Source organism: Cervus elaphus, chromosome 23, assembly GCF_910594005.1.
Source record: "Cervus elaphus chromosome 23, mCerEla1.1, whole genome shotgun sequence".
NCBI lineage: Eukaryota > Metazoa > Chordata > Mammalia > Artiodactyla > Cervidae > Cervus > Cervus elaphus.
The window spans coordinates 59804177-59819456 of NC_057837.1; the positions used below are offsets into that span (position 1 = coordinate 59804177).

A 15280-nucleotide genomic window follows, 5' to 3' on the forward strand; every position below is an offset into this window, starting at 1 on the left:
ATGAGGTTTCCGCCTCAGGGTATGGAGGTTGAGAGAGGTGAAGCTACCGTACAAAGTCTCAGGGTCAGTGGTTGGGGAGGAGGATTTAGAGCCCACTGCCTCTAACTTGGGAGTTGGTCAAGACACTGCTGTACCTCAGGCTCTTCTCCCCAAAATCTACTTGCCCATTCCAGCCAAAGGCAGCCCCAGCACAATCTGCCTCAAGACAAGAACACGTTCTCATTACTATCACAGCACTGGAGCCAGGGCCACCCTAAGGTCCGGCATCCCTCCAGGCCCCAAGGGAGAAGGGAGGATGGGAGCCTGGCTGCGGCGCCCACTTCCCGGCCTTGCAAGGATTTTCTCTGTCTCTAGAAACAGATTGAACTGGCTGCCTCCTCCCCAGCCTCACCCCACTGCCCCCCTCCCCGTTGCTCTGTCTAAGGTCACTCCGCTGTGTTCCAAGGCTAACATGAAATCAGAAGGGGTAGGTGGAGCGGGAGAAGGAGAAGGCGCTGGGGGCTGAAATTTGAGATCCCAGCCTTGCGAGGAGAGGTTGGAGAGAGACACGGAAAGACAGAGACAGAAAAAGAGAATTCAGTTGCCTTTGGTTTTCCGAAGCGGGCAGCTTGCGGGTTTGGGGGGTGTGTGTGTGTGTGTGTGTGTGTTTGTGTGTGTCTTGTTTTCTTTCCTCCCCTCTGGCAGGGAGGCCAGGCCTCCACTGGATCATAAAAGGACTCAGAGGCAAGGCAGGCAGAGCCAGCCAGTACAGGGAAATAGCAGCAGTGTGTGGACACGCGTGAGGAGGCAGGAAGAGAAAGGGGGAAGAATAGAGGTGAGGGGGTGGCCGGGGGCGGGAGCGTGCGGCGGTGGGAGGAAGCGGAGCAGCTGTGGTATTTGGAGCAATTATAAATAGCCGCCTGGACAGAGCTTGGCCAAACAGGGCTTTGCAGCTGCGGCGGCTGTGCAGGCAAGCCTGGCCACTGTTGGCCAACGGCGGGTGCAAACAGCGCGCAGAGATAGGTGGCGGACAGGCCCAGCCCCGGGGCTCTGACTCGACACCCCTCACCATCGCCACATCTCTGGATGCCCTCCCGACCAGCCATGCTGCTGGGTGGCCTCCTCCTCATTATGGCCTCTACAACTATGGCCTCTACAACTGTGGCCCAGCGGAAGGGGCAGGAAGCCGCCTGGCGCCACCGGGCCCACCGAGTCCAGCAGGGCCAATGCAGCTACACCTTCGTGCTGCCAGAGCCTGAGCCCTGCCCACCCATGCCTAAGGTCTTCGGGAGCTCTAACAGTCTCCAGAGGGACTCCCCGGCGGCTACACTGAACTTAGGAGACTGGTCAAGACAGCGGATGCAACAGCTGGAAAAAATGCTGGAGAACAACACGCAGTGGCTGCAGAAGGTAAGGGCTGGGTCTGCAGGGCGGTGAGGGCAGCGAACAGCAGGTGGAGCATCTACCCCAGAGCCCTGCCCTGGACACAGATGACCAGGCTAATAGGGCCCTTGTCTCTGAATTGTACATATTGGAATGATGAGGCCCAGAGAGGGGCAGAGATGAGCCTGAGACCACACAACGAGACTGGGAGAAGTCAGAACTGGAAACCTAACTCCCCAACTGCCATTCATTCATCCAGTGTGGACAAGTCCCGTCTTAGGAGCAGCAAATGCAACAATAAGCAGAAGAGTACATTCCCTTCTGGACCAGTATAGGAAAGAGACAATAAAGGGATGAACAATATGTACTCTGTCAGAGGTGAAGCAAAATGAGAAAGGGAAAAAGGCAAGGAGTGACTAGAGGTGGCTATTTGAAGTCAGATAATCAGAGGATGGGGCTTCCCTGGTAGCTCAGACGGTAAAGCGTCTGCCTCCAATGTGAGAGACCCAGGTTCAATCCCTGGGTCGGGAAGATCCCCTGGAGAAGGAAATGGCAACCCACTCCAGTATTCTTGCCTGGAAAATCCCATGGACTGAGGATCCTGGTAGGCAGTCCATGGGGTCACAAAGAGTTGGACACGACTGAGCGACTTCACTTCTTCACTTCAATCAGAGAGGATTTCTCAGAGGAGGTGACATTTGAGACCAGAGAACAAGTGGAGCAACCTGGGAAGGTTTCTGGGGGGAGGCTATTCCCAGCCAATGGACCAGCAAGTGCAAAGGCTGTGTGGTGGGAATGTAGTTGGGGTACCTGGGGAACAGCAGCATGGCTGGAACAGAGAAGGAGGGCGACAGAGGGTTGAGGGACAAAATCCAAGAGGTGAGGGGAGGGCAGACCATGTCGGGCCTTGAGGGCCACTGGAAGACCTTTGGCTCTTCCTCTGAGCTTCACAGGAGCCATCGCAGGGTTTTGAGCAGGTGAGACACACCTGAGTTAGTTTTAACAGAATAGACTATGAGGGACAGATTTGATGCTGGGAGCCCAAGGAAGAGACCACTGTAGCCACCAGGCAAGAAGTGATGGAGGCGTGAAGCAGGACAGGACAGCAGGGGGGAGTGTGGCCGGTCAGATTCTGGTATATTCCGAAGGGGAAGCTAATGGGCTCTGCTGATGAACTGGATATGGGGTAGCAGAGCTGAGGGGGCTGAGGACCCCACTGCCATTTTGACCTGATGCTGGGGCCACTCTAGGGTCGCCTGTCCTCATTCTTTCAGCAGATATTCTGAGCATCTGCTGTGTGCCAGGCTCTAGGCAAGAAACCGAGGTGAACAGAGCTATTTCAACCCTGGGTGGGGCGAGGAAAGCATCCTATGATGTCCAAGATGGGGAGCAGTCCCTCTTTATCCCATGGTTCAAATTGTTCAAACCGTTTGCCTGGTCAGCAAACAATGTTTTGCTCCCCCAGTACATGCATATTTATTTAGTATTTGTGCACCCTATTAATATAATATGTACAGGGTATGACACAAATGAAAACTTTGAGAAGATAACATGAAATCACATAAATTAGAGTTCCAGTGGCTTCCTCTTGTTTTCTAAAGGACGGCCTTTTGCATACCCTGGGTTGACCACCTCCCAGGTGGAGAGTTATACTTATCTAACCAAGCTGATCTGTGCACATACTCGAATACATGCTTAAACTCCTGTTTCATTCCTGCCCTGACCATCTATCTCCTCAGCCTCCTATTCACCACCTTCCCATAGTCCCTGTCTACTTGCCCCTCCTACCTTGCAACACTTACAGCTGCCACCATCCTACTCTTAGGTCCCCCCTCAAGGGAGCTCTTGGCCACATACACTGGATCGCAGAGGGCTCCATGCTGCCTGAAATCTGTGTGTCTTCCGGCAGCTGTTTCCAGTCCTGTAAGGGTCATGCCAAGCCTCGTCTCCTCCTCAGCCTCCATTTCACCATCCTCTCACCAGACCACGGATCTCCTACTTCAAAGTATGGGGCCTACCCCACACTTGCAGATTCACCTATGCACCCACCAGTCCCCAGGGCCTTTCTCTAGCTCATGGGCCAAAGTCACTCTTTCACACCTGTGGGTCGCATCCCCTGCAACTCCTGAACCTCCTCAAACCAACCATTCCTCCTGTGTCTCTAACAACTCCTCCCTTTAGGCTGTTCCTTCCCCTCAGTCTTTAGTTGCATTTCCCGTGTTAAAGAAAGAAAGAAAGAGGAAGGGGAGAAGGAGGAGGAGAGAGAACAAGACACTTCTCCAGCCTATACCTTCTGACTTCTGGCCCGGCTCTCAGAAGTGTACAAGCTCTGCCTCCACTTCCTCCTCCATCCCATCCTTTCCCTAAGTAGCCTCCCACTTCCCATTTCCTACATCCAGTGGCCACCACTCAGTCTTCATCTTACTTGACCTCTTGGCAAATTTAGTATCGCTAACCAATACCATCCTTCCAGAAACTGTTTCCATCAGCCCGTCCTCATCTACCACTCTGCTTTCCCTACCTCCATCCTGGACCAGTCACCTCCATCTCCTACTTGGATGGCCATCACAACTGCTGTCCTAGGCTCCATTTCCACCCAGACCCTAATAGTCCATTCTGTATTCAGCAGACAGAGGGGTCCTGTTAAAACCTAAGCTAGGTTAGTTTCTCCTCAAAACCCTCCTGGGGCTCCCACTCTCTTTAGTTATTCTTTTACTGAGCAAAAATCCTTGCTAGCTGCAACACCCATCACCCAGACATGTAAGCAGCTCACTCCTGACCCACCTCAGATCTGCTACTTAGACTTCACCTCCTCGGAAAGGCCCCTCCTGACCACCACATTTAAAATAGCCACCCTCCTTATGGTCCATTCACCCAGCTTTGGTTTTCTCCCTTAGCACCTACCACCACCTGTTCTTAAAAACATTTCTTTTGGTCTGTGAGCTCTAAGAAGATAGGGGCCACGTCGGTTTTGTTTGTTACTGGGTTCTCAGGGGCTTAGAACAGTGCCTGGCACATAGTAGGTGTTCAATATATGTCTGTTGAATGGCTGGATGCACCATGGTCTTCCCATCTCTCAGGCCATTCCTGCTCCTCCCCTCATCCTGAAACGTTGCTGTTTTCCAGGGCAGTCTGTTTGTTGCTTCCTCTCACAGTTTGTGGCACAACCCCCAGGGCTGCTCCCACCTCCAGCACTCCCGTAGCACCATCTCCTCCTGCTCCATGATGACACCAAACCAACATCTGAGGGGCTCCCGACCTCCCCTCTGAGGGCTCACAGGTTCTCAACTCCAAAGCTGCGTGAAACTAAGATCTTCCCTCCCACCCCCCCACCCCACCTATTCTACTGAAGGTAGTACCACCCAGCCAGCAGGTCATCTGTGGCCCTGGGGTGTCCTTAACCCCACCCCACTCCCAGGCAGCAGGTCCTATCCATCCTGTCCTCTCAGCTCCTCAGCTCATCCTCCTGTCTTCCTCACTGCCCTGGCCCTTGTCACCTCTCTCCTGGACACTGCTCTCACCTTCCACCTGCTTTGTCTACCCCAAGCCTCACCCTCTCATCCCTCTTCAACTCCCCTGGGTGCCTGGTGCTTGGATAACATTGGTTGAGCCAGATGATAGATTTAAACCAGCGGGTTTCAGGTTAGGAGGTCACCCAGCTCACCTCTTCATCTGGCAGTCGAGTGTCCTCTCCAAATAGCTGTCCACATAGCCTGATAATCCCGGGCAAGGCTCACCATGGAGCCCTGTGGGGTTAAAGAGTTCCCATGTGGGAATCAGGTGGATCTGAGTTTACATCCCAGCCCCAGCACTTGCTTGCCACGTGGCTGTGGATGAGCAAGGCTCAGTTTTCCCTTCCTCGAAGTGGAGACAATAACAGTATGGTAGAGGGTTGGCTGCGAGGATCAGTGAGACCACTAACTCACCCCTCTCAGCTGCATGGGTAACTGACCCGGGCAAGGATGCAGTAGCTGAACCAGCTATTACTTAATTCAGCATCATCTCTATAGGAGCCCTGCACCACTGGTCCTGGTCAAGTCAATCCAAGGGTGGCAGCTAACTTGGGGCAGGGAGTGTCACTTGTCCATACTGGTGTTCTCTGCAGTCCCCAGTCCTACCCGATCTCTACTGGGGTCCAAGCAGAGGTTTGTCCTGCCATCTCCTGAGTGTGCTTGGGTTGCGTGTTCCCTTCAGGCCATTTGGTCTTTGGGTCACCGCCAGGTCAGCCTGTGACAATGGAGCCTGCCCCAAGGTCAGACCCCTTCAGCAGTCACTTTTCTCTGGGTCCCGTCACCTCTTTAGGCAGCAGCATAGCCTGGAAAGTGAGAGCCCCAACTCCGGAGCCCAACTTTTTGAATTCGAGACTCAATCTGCCCTTTTCTGACTGTGTAACCTATGGCAAGTTGCTTCACCTCTCTGAATCTCTGTTTCCTCACCAATAAAATGCAGTGCCAACACTACCTACCTCTAAGAAGGTTTACTGAGATAATGCACATGAAGTCCTTGGCCCAGAACCTGTCATACAGTAAATTTTCAATCAATGTCGGCTGTTTCCATGAGGAACTCTCCATGGAAAGAAACACAAGTCCCGAAATTCTTGAGTCCTTCCTTCCCCAGATAAGACACGGGGCCGCTGGCTCAGGGGTATGAGGCACCTGAACAGTCCTCTCTCTCCCTCCAATCAGGAATACTTGCTACCTTGTGACCATGACCTTCCTCTGGTTCTTCTCTCATGCATTCTCTTAGTCTGGGCTTGTCTCAGAGTCTTTGAAACTTGAGGGCCTCTTTTTGGCTTCTGCTACAATCTCTCAGAAGAGAAAAAAAAAAAAAAGAGTTTTAAAATAGTCTCATCACCATTGCCATCGGGGATGACTGGGGAAGACCGGCCTCCCAGACTGAGCTCTCAGCAAGTTTCATTCAGCTGGGAAGTTACAGAGAAGAGCTTCCCTCCCTCATGTCCCCAACCCCTCTCCCTCTTTCCAGTCCAGTGTACAGATGAGCAAACTCAGAGGCCAGAGAGGGGAAGGAACTTGCCAGAATGGCACAACAGGGAGAACCAACGTCCACTTCTCCAAAGTCTGGGCTCCTCCTGCAACTCTGGAGGGTGTGAAGGAGGTGGGGGAGGCCAGATCTGAGACAACGGGGGTGCTCCCTTCCAGAATCCTGAATTCCCTAATACTCACTCTCTTCTTCCAGCTATTCGGCCTATGCTCAGGGTGCTTGGGGGTGCCCCATCCCTGCTCCCTCTCCCCCTTCCTCACTCCCTTCCCCTTCCCTTCCTCCCACTGGTCTCCTTTTCCTCCCCCTCCCCCTCCTCCTGGAAGCCTCTGCCCCAATGACTCATGTCTGGAGTCATCAGCTCGGTGGGCTGCACATCAGCTCTTGGCTCTGCTCCACTCCTTCATCTGGGTGAAGAGCTGCAGCAGGAATGTTGAGGGGAATGGGGGGGTTAGGGGGGACAGAGCCAGCTGGAGAGCAGGCATCCCTCACTGGGCTGTGCAGCCAAGTGGTTAGTGCCTGGCTCCTGAGTCCCTCGCAGACTCAGGAATACTTGCTGTGAGTGTGAGACAAGAGAGTGAAAGCACCTACTCCTGACATTTGATGTGGGGCTAAGAAAGGCAGAGCCCAGAAAGCATCCGCCCAGAGCAGGTGCTTAATAAAGACCCACTCCTGTCCTGTCACCCTGCAGCGCCCCGGGCCTCTCAATCAGGAAGTGCCACACTTAGTCCTCGTCGCATGAGAAGCGTGAGGAAACACAAGTCCCCAGGCTCCTGTCCCACCCTCAGCACCTGAGGGCAGCAGAGCTTCCGCTAAGTCTCCAGGGTCCCAGGAGCAGGGCAGACTCTGAACCGCCAAACCTGAGGGCCCTCTACTTTCTCGTCTGTACCAAGAAAAGCTAGCCCTCTCTGCTTGGCTTCCTGTGTATCTCCGCCTCTCTCTCTCTCTGTCTCTGTGTCTCTCTGTCTCTCGTCCTGTGGCTCTCACGGTGGCCTGACTCACCTTCTCTAAGTCTGCGGGTGCCCGTCACTAGCATTCTCTCTCCCGTCTGGCTGGCGTCTCCCTAGCTTTCTCCCTGTCTCACACTCGGGCTCCCCCTGGTCCTCCCACTCCTATGCCACCCATCTCTCCTGCTTTTACCTCCCGGGGTGTCTGCATGCTCCGTCCACACTGGAGGACATCCCGGCGCTATGGCCAGCACCCCACTCCCAGCTCGGCTCAGCTGGGGCCTCCTTCTCTTCCCCTTCTGTGCCCAAAGCCAAGCAGAGGAGGGTCAGGGGCTGGACAGGAGCCCCCCAGCCTCTGCTGTTCTCTCCGGGACCCTGACGTCAAACCTCAGAATAACTCGGCCCCTCGGCCCAGTGGTCGTAAGGCCTTGCCTGGCTGGATGTGGGTCAGAAGCGCGTCCAGCGGGAGCACAGCGTGGGGTCCTGCCCCAGCCCAAGATCCTCCCAAACTGGCCAGGACTCCCAACTGCCCTGGCCTCCCCAGGCTGCCCGTAAATTCTTGGCATTTTCGGCCTTTGGTTATCCAAACAAGAAATGGATCTCGGCTGCCGAACAAAATGTCTTGGGGTTTGATTTCCTAACCTCACTGCTGGCTCCTCTAGACAGTTCGGGGCTGGGGGAGGGGGTGGGGAGAACAGCATCTGCTTCTTGGAAGAATGCTTCTCCCTTTTCCAAGAAGGGAGCCTAGAAACAGCTGGCACAGATGCCCTGGGCCTAGGGATGACCAGGGGGCAGCAGCAGCGCAGCCCCTCATGCGGGATTCCCCAGAGGAACCGGCCGGCCCTGTACTTCTGGCTCTCTCCTCCCAGTCCCCAGAGCTCAGCCGGGCTGGAATATACACAGATCCTCTCTCCCCTTCATTCCTTGAGCGGGAAATGCGAGAAAACAGGCCCCAGGTCTGCCCTTAAGCCTGTACCTCTGCCTAGACTCTGGCCTCTGAGTGTTTGCTTAGCCCTGGAGTTGGCTCTGAAATGCCTGGAATGGAGCCTGAATCAAGGGCCATGTCCCAGAGGGCTTGCCAACCAGCTGTGGGCCCTGGGGAAGCCACCTGCCTCAAATAGTGCCTCTGCAAAGTGGAATTTGAAATACTGCCTCCCAGCGAGAGAGTAGGATAAAGAAATAGACCAGGAGTTATGGCTGGCATTTATGAAGCCCTTCCTGTGTGCCAGACACTGCCCTTTGTGCCTTGTGAGAATGATTGCACTGAACTGTCACAATGAGCCTATAAAGGAATATTGCCTGCCCATTCACAGATGAAAAAACAAGAGGTGGTGACTTGCCCAAGGTCCCATGACCAGGAAAGGTGGGTCACGTTCACCCTTAGACTGTCTAATACCAGAAACCACACTCTCAGCACTTACGCCAGTTCCTGGCTAATCGACAAGACCCATCCATTGTGTCCTGGTCCTCGGGTACTCAGCTGGGGCCTGGGGAGCAGAGGTCCTTGGCCGCCAGACACAGGGGCTAGATTTTCCCCTTCCCCCAGGAGGCCCTCAGCCAAGGAGAACTTGTGCCAGAGAAGATTCACATAGCACCTCAGTCTTCAAGGACAGCCCTTGAGAACTGAGGAGACTCCAAACCTCCATCTCGGTGTCCTCACTGTTACAACCTCCCTCCTTGTACCAGGGCCTGGGGTAAATCCGACAGAAACTGAGCATGAGCCTTGGGGTCCCACTGACTCAACCTGAATCCCATCTCCACTGCTTGCTGGCTGTGTGTTCTCACTTTGCCAGTTTGTGCCTCAATTTTCTTGTCTGTGAAACAGGGACAATAGTAGACATCACTTTGCAGGTTGTCATGGAGATTGAATGAATGAATATACATGCAGGACTGAAGACAGTGCCTGACAGAGCCCAGGAAAGCAAGCTGTTGTAAACACACCGGGGGAACTTCCCCGGCAGTCCAGTGGTTAAGACCTCACCTTTCAGGGCCTTTCAGCCAAGATCCCACATGCCTTGCTGCCAAAACACCACAACATAAAACAGAAACTATATAGCAGCAAATTCAATAAAGACTTTAAAAATGGTCCACATTTTTTTTTTAATCTTCAAAAAAAAAAAAAGAAAGGAAGAAAGAAAGGAAAACATACTGAGGATGCTCGGCCCAGGAAAGGAATCCATCTTGGAATCAGCACAGGAATGCCAACTTTTCTGCATCCTGCCTGTGTGATCTTGGGAAAGTCCCTTTTTCTGTTCCCTGGGCCTCGGTTTCCTCTTCTTCAAAGTTGGGGGTGGTGGTGCATGAATCCAAGCACCTCAGGTGAGGACAAAATGAAGTAAAGCATGTAGAGACCTGGTGGGGTAGGCAAGCAGGTGAGGAGATGACTGGGGCTTGAGGCTGAAAGTAAAACTATGTCCCTTGGCCAGAGGAACAGAGCCTCAGAAGGTTAGAATGGAGGAGACTTGTGGCCCTTCGCTCCTGACTCCAGTCCAGCACTCGTTGGTCTGCTAAATGAAGCTGAAGAAAGGAAGGTGATTCCCAGGCAGCTGAGGGGAACCCCCACAGGAAAGCTCTGCAAAAGCTGTAAGTGGGCCCCCCAGGCAAAGAGATGAGCTGGAGAGAGGCTACAGATGAGGGGCTGGGGCCTCTTCCTCCAGAGTCATGCTGACCTGGGGTCCAGTCCCAGCTCTACCTCTTGCCAACAGCCCTAGTTGTTTTCCTCAGGTTATGACTAATTTTCAGCATGCAAATATTGAGAAATATGGAATTGTGTGAAGACGCAGAGGGGAAAAAAAAATCATTGTCATCACTATCCCCTGGTTATTTCCTTGCTGCTCATTCTGTGCATTTTAAATGGTTACTGAAATGTTTCAGATGGATGAAAAGGTAGAGAGAAAGATCAGATGAAATTTCTTGTCCCTAAAAACCAGCTTAAGTAACAAAACTTCATCAATCCCCTTTAAGCCCCTGCCCCACTCCTGCCTCCCTCCCCCACCAGAGATAGCTACTGTGAATTCTGTGTTACTGATCCCTTACTCCAGGTCCCTCCCACATCCTGTATAAGTGGTCCATCTCTTTCTACAATTTGCTTTTGTTCGCTCAACCTTGTATCTGTGAGATTTATAGCTCCAAAAATGTGGGAAAAGCCTGAGTCTCAGGTTTTCCATCTGTGAACTGGGGACGATGGTAAGTACGTGCCTGAGTTTGCTGTGAGGCCTGAATAACCAGTGCCTGCTGAGGTCTGGGAGCGTGTCTGGCACCACATCTGCTTGTAGGGAAATCAGAAATTCTGCTATCGCTTCTTCTGTCTTCCAGAAGACTCCACACACTGTCTTCTGAAGCCACTCCAGCGACTCCACACACTGTACTGTCTCTGTGCCAGGCACTAGTACACGTATTTTTCAAACATGACTCATTAAACCTCCCAACATCCTGAAAGGTGAGGATTGTTATGATCTCCACTTATTGTGGGGAAACTGAGGCCCAGAGAGTTTATACATCTGGGAAGTGAGGGAGGTGGGCTTGAACCCAGGCAAGCCGGTTCCAGACCTCACACTCTTAATCACTACACAGACTGCCTCTCCCTGCTGCCCATTTTACAGATGGGTACACTCCCCTAGGCAGGAGGAGTGACTTGACTACATTCACCCCGGGGTCATTGTCAGGGACAACTTTGCTTCTCCTCCCTAGTGCTGAGAGGACACACAGCACGTCAGGAAACTCATGAAAAAGCCATGTGTCCTTACAGTTAGAAAACTCTGGGATTGTGTGCACGCCCATGTGTGCACAGTTCCGAACTTAATTTGCCAGGTGGAGTGTTCATTCCTCCATGTGCTTAATCACCCCCTCCACTGATGTTAGGGCTTCTCCGGGGGCTCAGACAGTAAAGAATCTGCCTGCAATGCGGGAGACCTGGGTTCTAACCCTGGGTTAGGAAGATCCCCTGGAGGAGGGCATGGCAATCCACTCCAGTATTCTTGCCCAGAGCATCCCATGGACAGAGGAGCCTGATGGACTACAGTCCATGGGGTCGCAAAGAGTCGGACATGACTGAGCAACTAAGCAGAAGCAGAAGCCATTGATGTTTACCACGAGCTTACATGCTAGTCACTGTGCAGATGGTGAAAATTCAACAGTAAGCAAGGAAGACCTGGTCTTTTGCCCTCCAGGAGAAGCAGCAAAGACACTAACCTGGTAATTTCTCATGTGTACTGATCAACTATGATATTAATACATGCTGTGAAGAAGGGGCTCACCTGTTGTAGGAGTAAATAATAAGGGGCCCAACCTTGATAGAGGAATGGCTCCAGGAAGAAGAACAGAGCTGGGAATCTAAAGCGTAGATTAGGAGTTCTTAGGCAAGGAAAAAAATGGGAAAACATTTCAAGCACAGGGACCAGCAAGTGCAAAGGTCCTGAGGTAGAACAGAACAAAGGGATTTCGAGGAAGTAAAAAATGTTCACAGTAGCTGGAATGCAGAGAGTTAGGAGAATGTGGCCCAGATGAGACCAACCTCCCCAGATCTTACCCTGCTCTTGAGGCTCTGGGGTGCTGGAAACTGACATGGCCACTTTTCTGTCCCACCCCCAGTGATGGGCAGTGGCTATGGACATCTGGACCTGCTCCTCTCCTCCTTGCCTGACCTTGGTTCTATCCTTGTCACCCTGTCTTCAGGGCCAGCCTTACCCACCAGTGATGGGTGAGTAGAAAGAGCTTAGCCATTGGATTCAGTTCCTTACTTACCAGCTGTGGGTAACGCTTGGCTTCTCTGGGTCTCGGTTTAAACTCATTTGTCAAGAGGGGAGCAATTGCTCTTTTCCTCCAGGCTGCAGAGGAGGAAGACCAGACGAGGACAGAGTTACCCACCAGATTTCCTCAGACAGGAAAGCCTGGTGCTACCTGGGGGAGATACTCCAGCAAGGCTTCCCTAAGTGAATCATTCCCAGAGAACCTGGACTTGCCCCAGTGAGCTGTTTGTCCTTGGACAAGTTGCTTAACCTCTCTGTGCCTCATCTGTAAAATAGGTAGATAGTATCTCCTACCACAGAGGATGGTAACAGGGATTTAACACACATAGTGGCTAAAACAATGTCCAGCACATAATAAGCACTAAGTAGACATTTGCCAAGCAAAATGGACACACCATCCCACTCCAGGTAAGGGCTGATGCCCAAGTGGCAGGGAGGTAAGCAACTGCAAGAAACGTCACCCTGTTGTTTCAACTCCTGGCTCCTACACTTGGGAGAGTAAGAAGGACTCATCTGCTGGGCCTCATTGTTGACAGTCCTCCCAAGATCAAGGTTTCAACACAGACAACCATAAAGGGATAGCTGAGGCCAAGGCCCTGGCTGCCCTGCCCCAGCTGACAAGAAGCACCGACATCCAGGCAGCAAAGGGGCCCACGCCAGCCCCTCTGAGGGGAAGGATCAGTGAGCCCCACTTTCTGATGAGGCCACTGAGGCCCAGAGAAGCTCCGTCACTGGTCCAGAAAGGACGCAGCAAAGCAGTGATGGAACCAGCGCCTGACTCAGTGCCGTCGCCAGGCCCACGCTAGACTCAACGCTGCAGCTGGAAGCTTGGTGGAGCCAGGCCTGTGCCGGGAATCCGGGAATTGCAACTTAAGCTAAGAGTTGAAAAGCGCATCCCTCCTCTACAGGCTGTTGGTGCACGACACTCTCCAGGCCTGGCTCCATGCCCACTCACTCCACTGAGCCCTGACCCAGAAGGAAAGCAACAGGATCTTTTGCAGCGAGGAAAACAGCCGAAGAAGGCTGGGCCTGGCTGCTTGATAAAAACAAGACAAATCCCCTCTGCCTTTAGCCCAGGGGTCAGGGCCTGTGTGAACCCAAAGGGATGGGAGGGGCTGGAGGTGGGCAGAGGAGGAGCCAACCTTGGCCATCAAGTCCACAGATACAACGTTAGTTCCATTGGGAAAATGAAACTAGTTAGTTCCTTTGGGAAACTGTAGCCTGGAGGTGACAGGGTGGGATGTAATGTGTCAGGCAAGGGGAGTGGGCCGCCTGTGAGCAAGAGTGTCTGACTTCCGTGACCTCTGCGAAAGCAGTAGAGTACTTATCTAGCATGGCATAACAAGTCACCCTAAGGCATTCAGCAAGTTGGGCTTCCCTGGTGGCTCGGTAAAGAATCTGCCCACAATGCAAGAGATCCAGGTTCGATCCCTGGGTTGGGAAGATCCCCTGGAGAAGGAAAGGGCAACCCACTCCAGTATTCTTGCCTGGAGAATCCCATGGACAGAGGAGCCTGGCGGGCTACAGTCCCTGGGGTCGCAAAGAGTCGGACACAACCAAACAACTAAGACTTTCACTTTCACACTTTCATTTAGCAAGTTAATTGAACCCACAAACATTTGTTATCTCTCACAGTCAGGAATCGGGAGCAGCGTAATAAGGTAGTTCTGACTTGGGTCTTTTTTCTAGGCGGTTATACTCGAGTGTCAGCCGGGGCTGCAGTCATCTGAAGGCTCGACTGGGACTGGAGGATCAGCCTCTAAGGTGGCCCCAGCACAGGGCTGGGAGGGCAGTGCCTGCCTGTGGTGGGAGGCCTCTGTTTCTCTCCAGATGGGTTCTCAGGACATGGTGTCCAGCTTCCTCCAGAGCAAGAGATTCAGGAGGGACAAAGCAGTAGCCACGACGTGATGATGTCAGCCTGGCTCACCACCACCACGTCTACAGTCCTGTTGTTCACACTGGCCAGTCTGATGACACAGGGGCATGAGAACTGGGAGGGGAGGAGATCACTGGGGCTGCCTTGGCGTCTGGAGGCCACAAGCAGCCCACTGAAGTGCTGACAGCCGTGGTCTTGGGAGCCCAAAGGCCTGGTCCTGAGCCAGCCTCTGCCACTCACAAGCTGTGAGACTTGGGCAACGGGCTCGTCATCTCTGTGCTCCTTTTCCTTGGCTGTGAAATGGGGGCGATGAGACAGCCAAGATCTAAACAGACCAAATAAGGCCCTCGGGGCCATGCCTGGCACCACCTCTGAAGCAGGAACAAGCCTCCTCTGGTCAATGCTCTCCCCCCAGTGCCCTGCATGGGTCCCAGCGCTTCTGAATGAGTTTGCTCAACAGACAAATGAGTCCCAAGACTATGTCAGGTTTCTGGAACTTTCTCCTTCAGATGCCCCAAGCTGTCTCTCTCCCTTGCTCTGAGCCTCCCTCTGCTCCTCCCCCCTCCCTCCAGCTTCCCCTTTTCTTCCTGCCCTTGGACTAGTGGTCTCTCCAAACTCTCTGACCCCCTTGGCAATGCCTCTCACAGGGATCCAGGGGGAGCTGGGGCTGAGTCAGAGTGTCCAAACTTATTTCTAGCACCCAGACTAATATTCTGTGGAAATCTGGTGCCCTTTACATAAAATGGACCCATATGTTTTTTTTTTTAACAAATAGTTACTGAGCCCCTCTTATTTGTTACTGAGTTGGTATAGCTACTGGCACTGCTTGAGGCACAGAGGGTGTAGACATGAACAGGGCACCCCTGTACTCCTGCGGCTGACATTCCCGTGGAGGGAGAGAGGCGAATAGGAAACGACTGCAGTGATTTCAGACACGAGACATGCTGTGACGAAAGCACAGTCATGGCAGCTGTAGTATGGCTGGGGGTGCACTTACCTTTGATGGGGTGGCCATCAGAGGAGGTGACACTTGTGGGCAGACCTGAAAGTCAGAAGGGAGCTGACAGGAGAAGCTCTGGAAGCTCCTGCAATTGGGGCATGTGGATGTGTGTTGGAGGATTTGAGTAGGTAACACCCCGGCTCTGTGGCCAGACCCCAGCATCCCTCTTCCAAACACAGTGTGAGAACCACAGACACAACCCTCTGCCCAGAGCAGTTCGCCAAATCTCAAGTGTCCTTACCCTTTAAAGAGGCTGCTATGGTTTGAGGGATTTATCCCCAAGCAGCATTGCAGAGGGATTAGTGACAAGTGGGCAGGATGTTCCCAGCAGCCCTGATGTGATGGCAAA

At 53.0% G+C, this 15280-nt stretch overlaps 1 protein-coding gene across 2 annotated transcripts in view; it reads left to right on the plus strand.

The window, feature by feature from the left end:
* The first annotated feature begins 506 nt into the window (after positions 1-506).
* ANGPT4 (angiopoietin 4) overlaps positions 507-15280 on the plus strand; it is a 47687-nt gene continuing 32913 nt past the window's right edge. Inside the window, exon 1 of one of the 2 annotated variants that reach the window (XM_043884239.1) lies at positions 507-1389. In XM_043884239.1, coding sequence (XP_043740174.1) covers positions 1066-1389 — 324 coding nt within the window. In that variant the 5' untranslated portion in view covers positions 507-1065. The remainder of the gene's footprint in view (positions 1390-15280) is intronic. The other variant, XM_043884238.1, reaches the window with a different exon arrangement.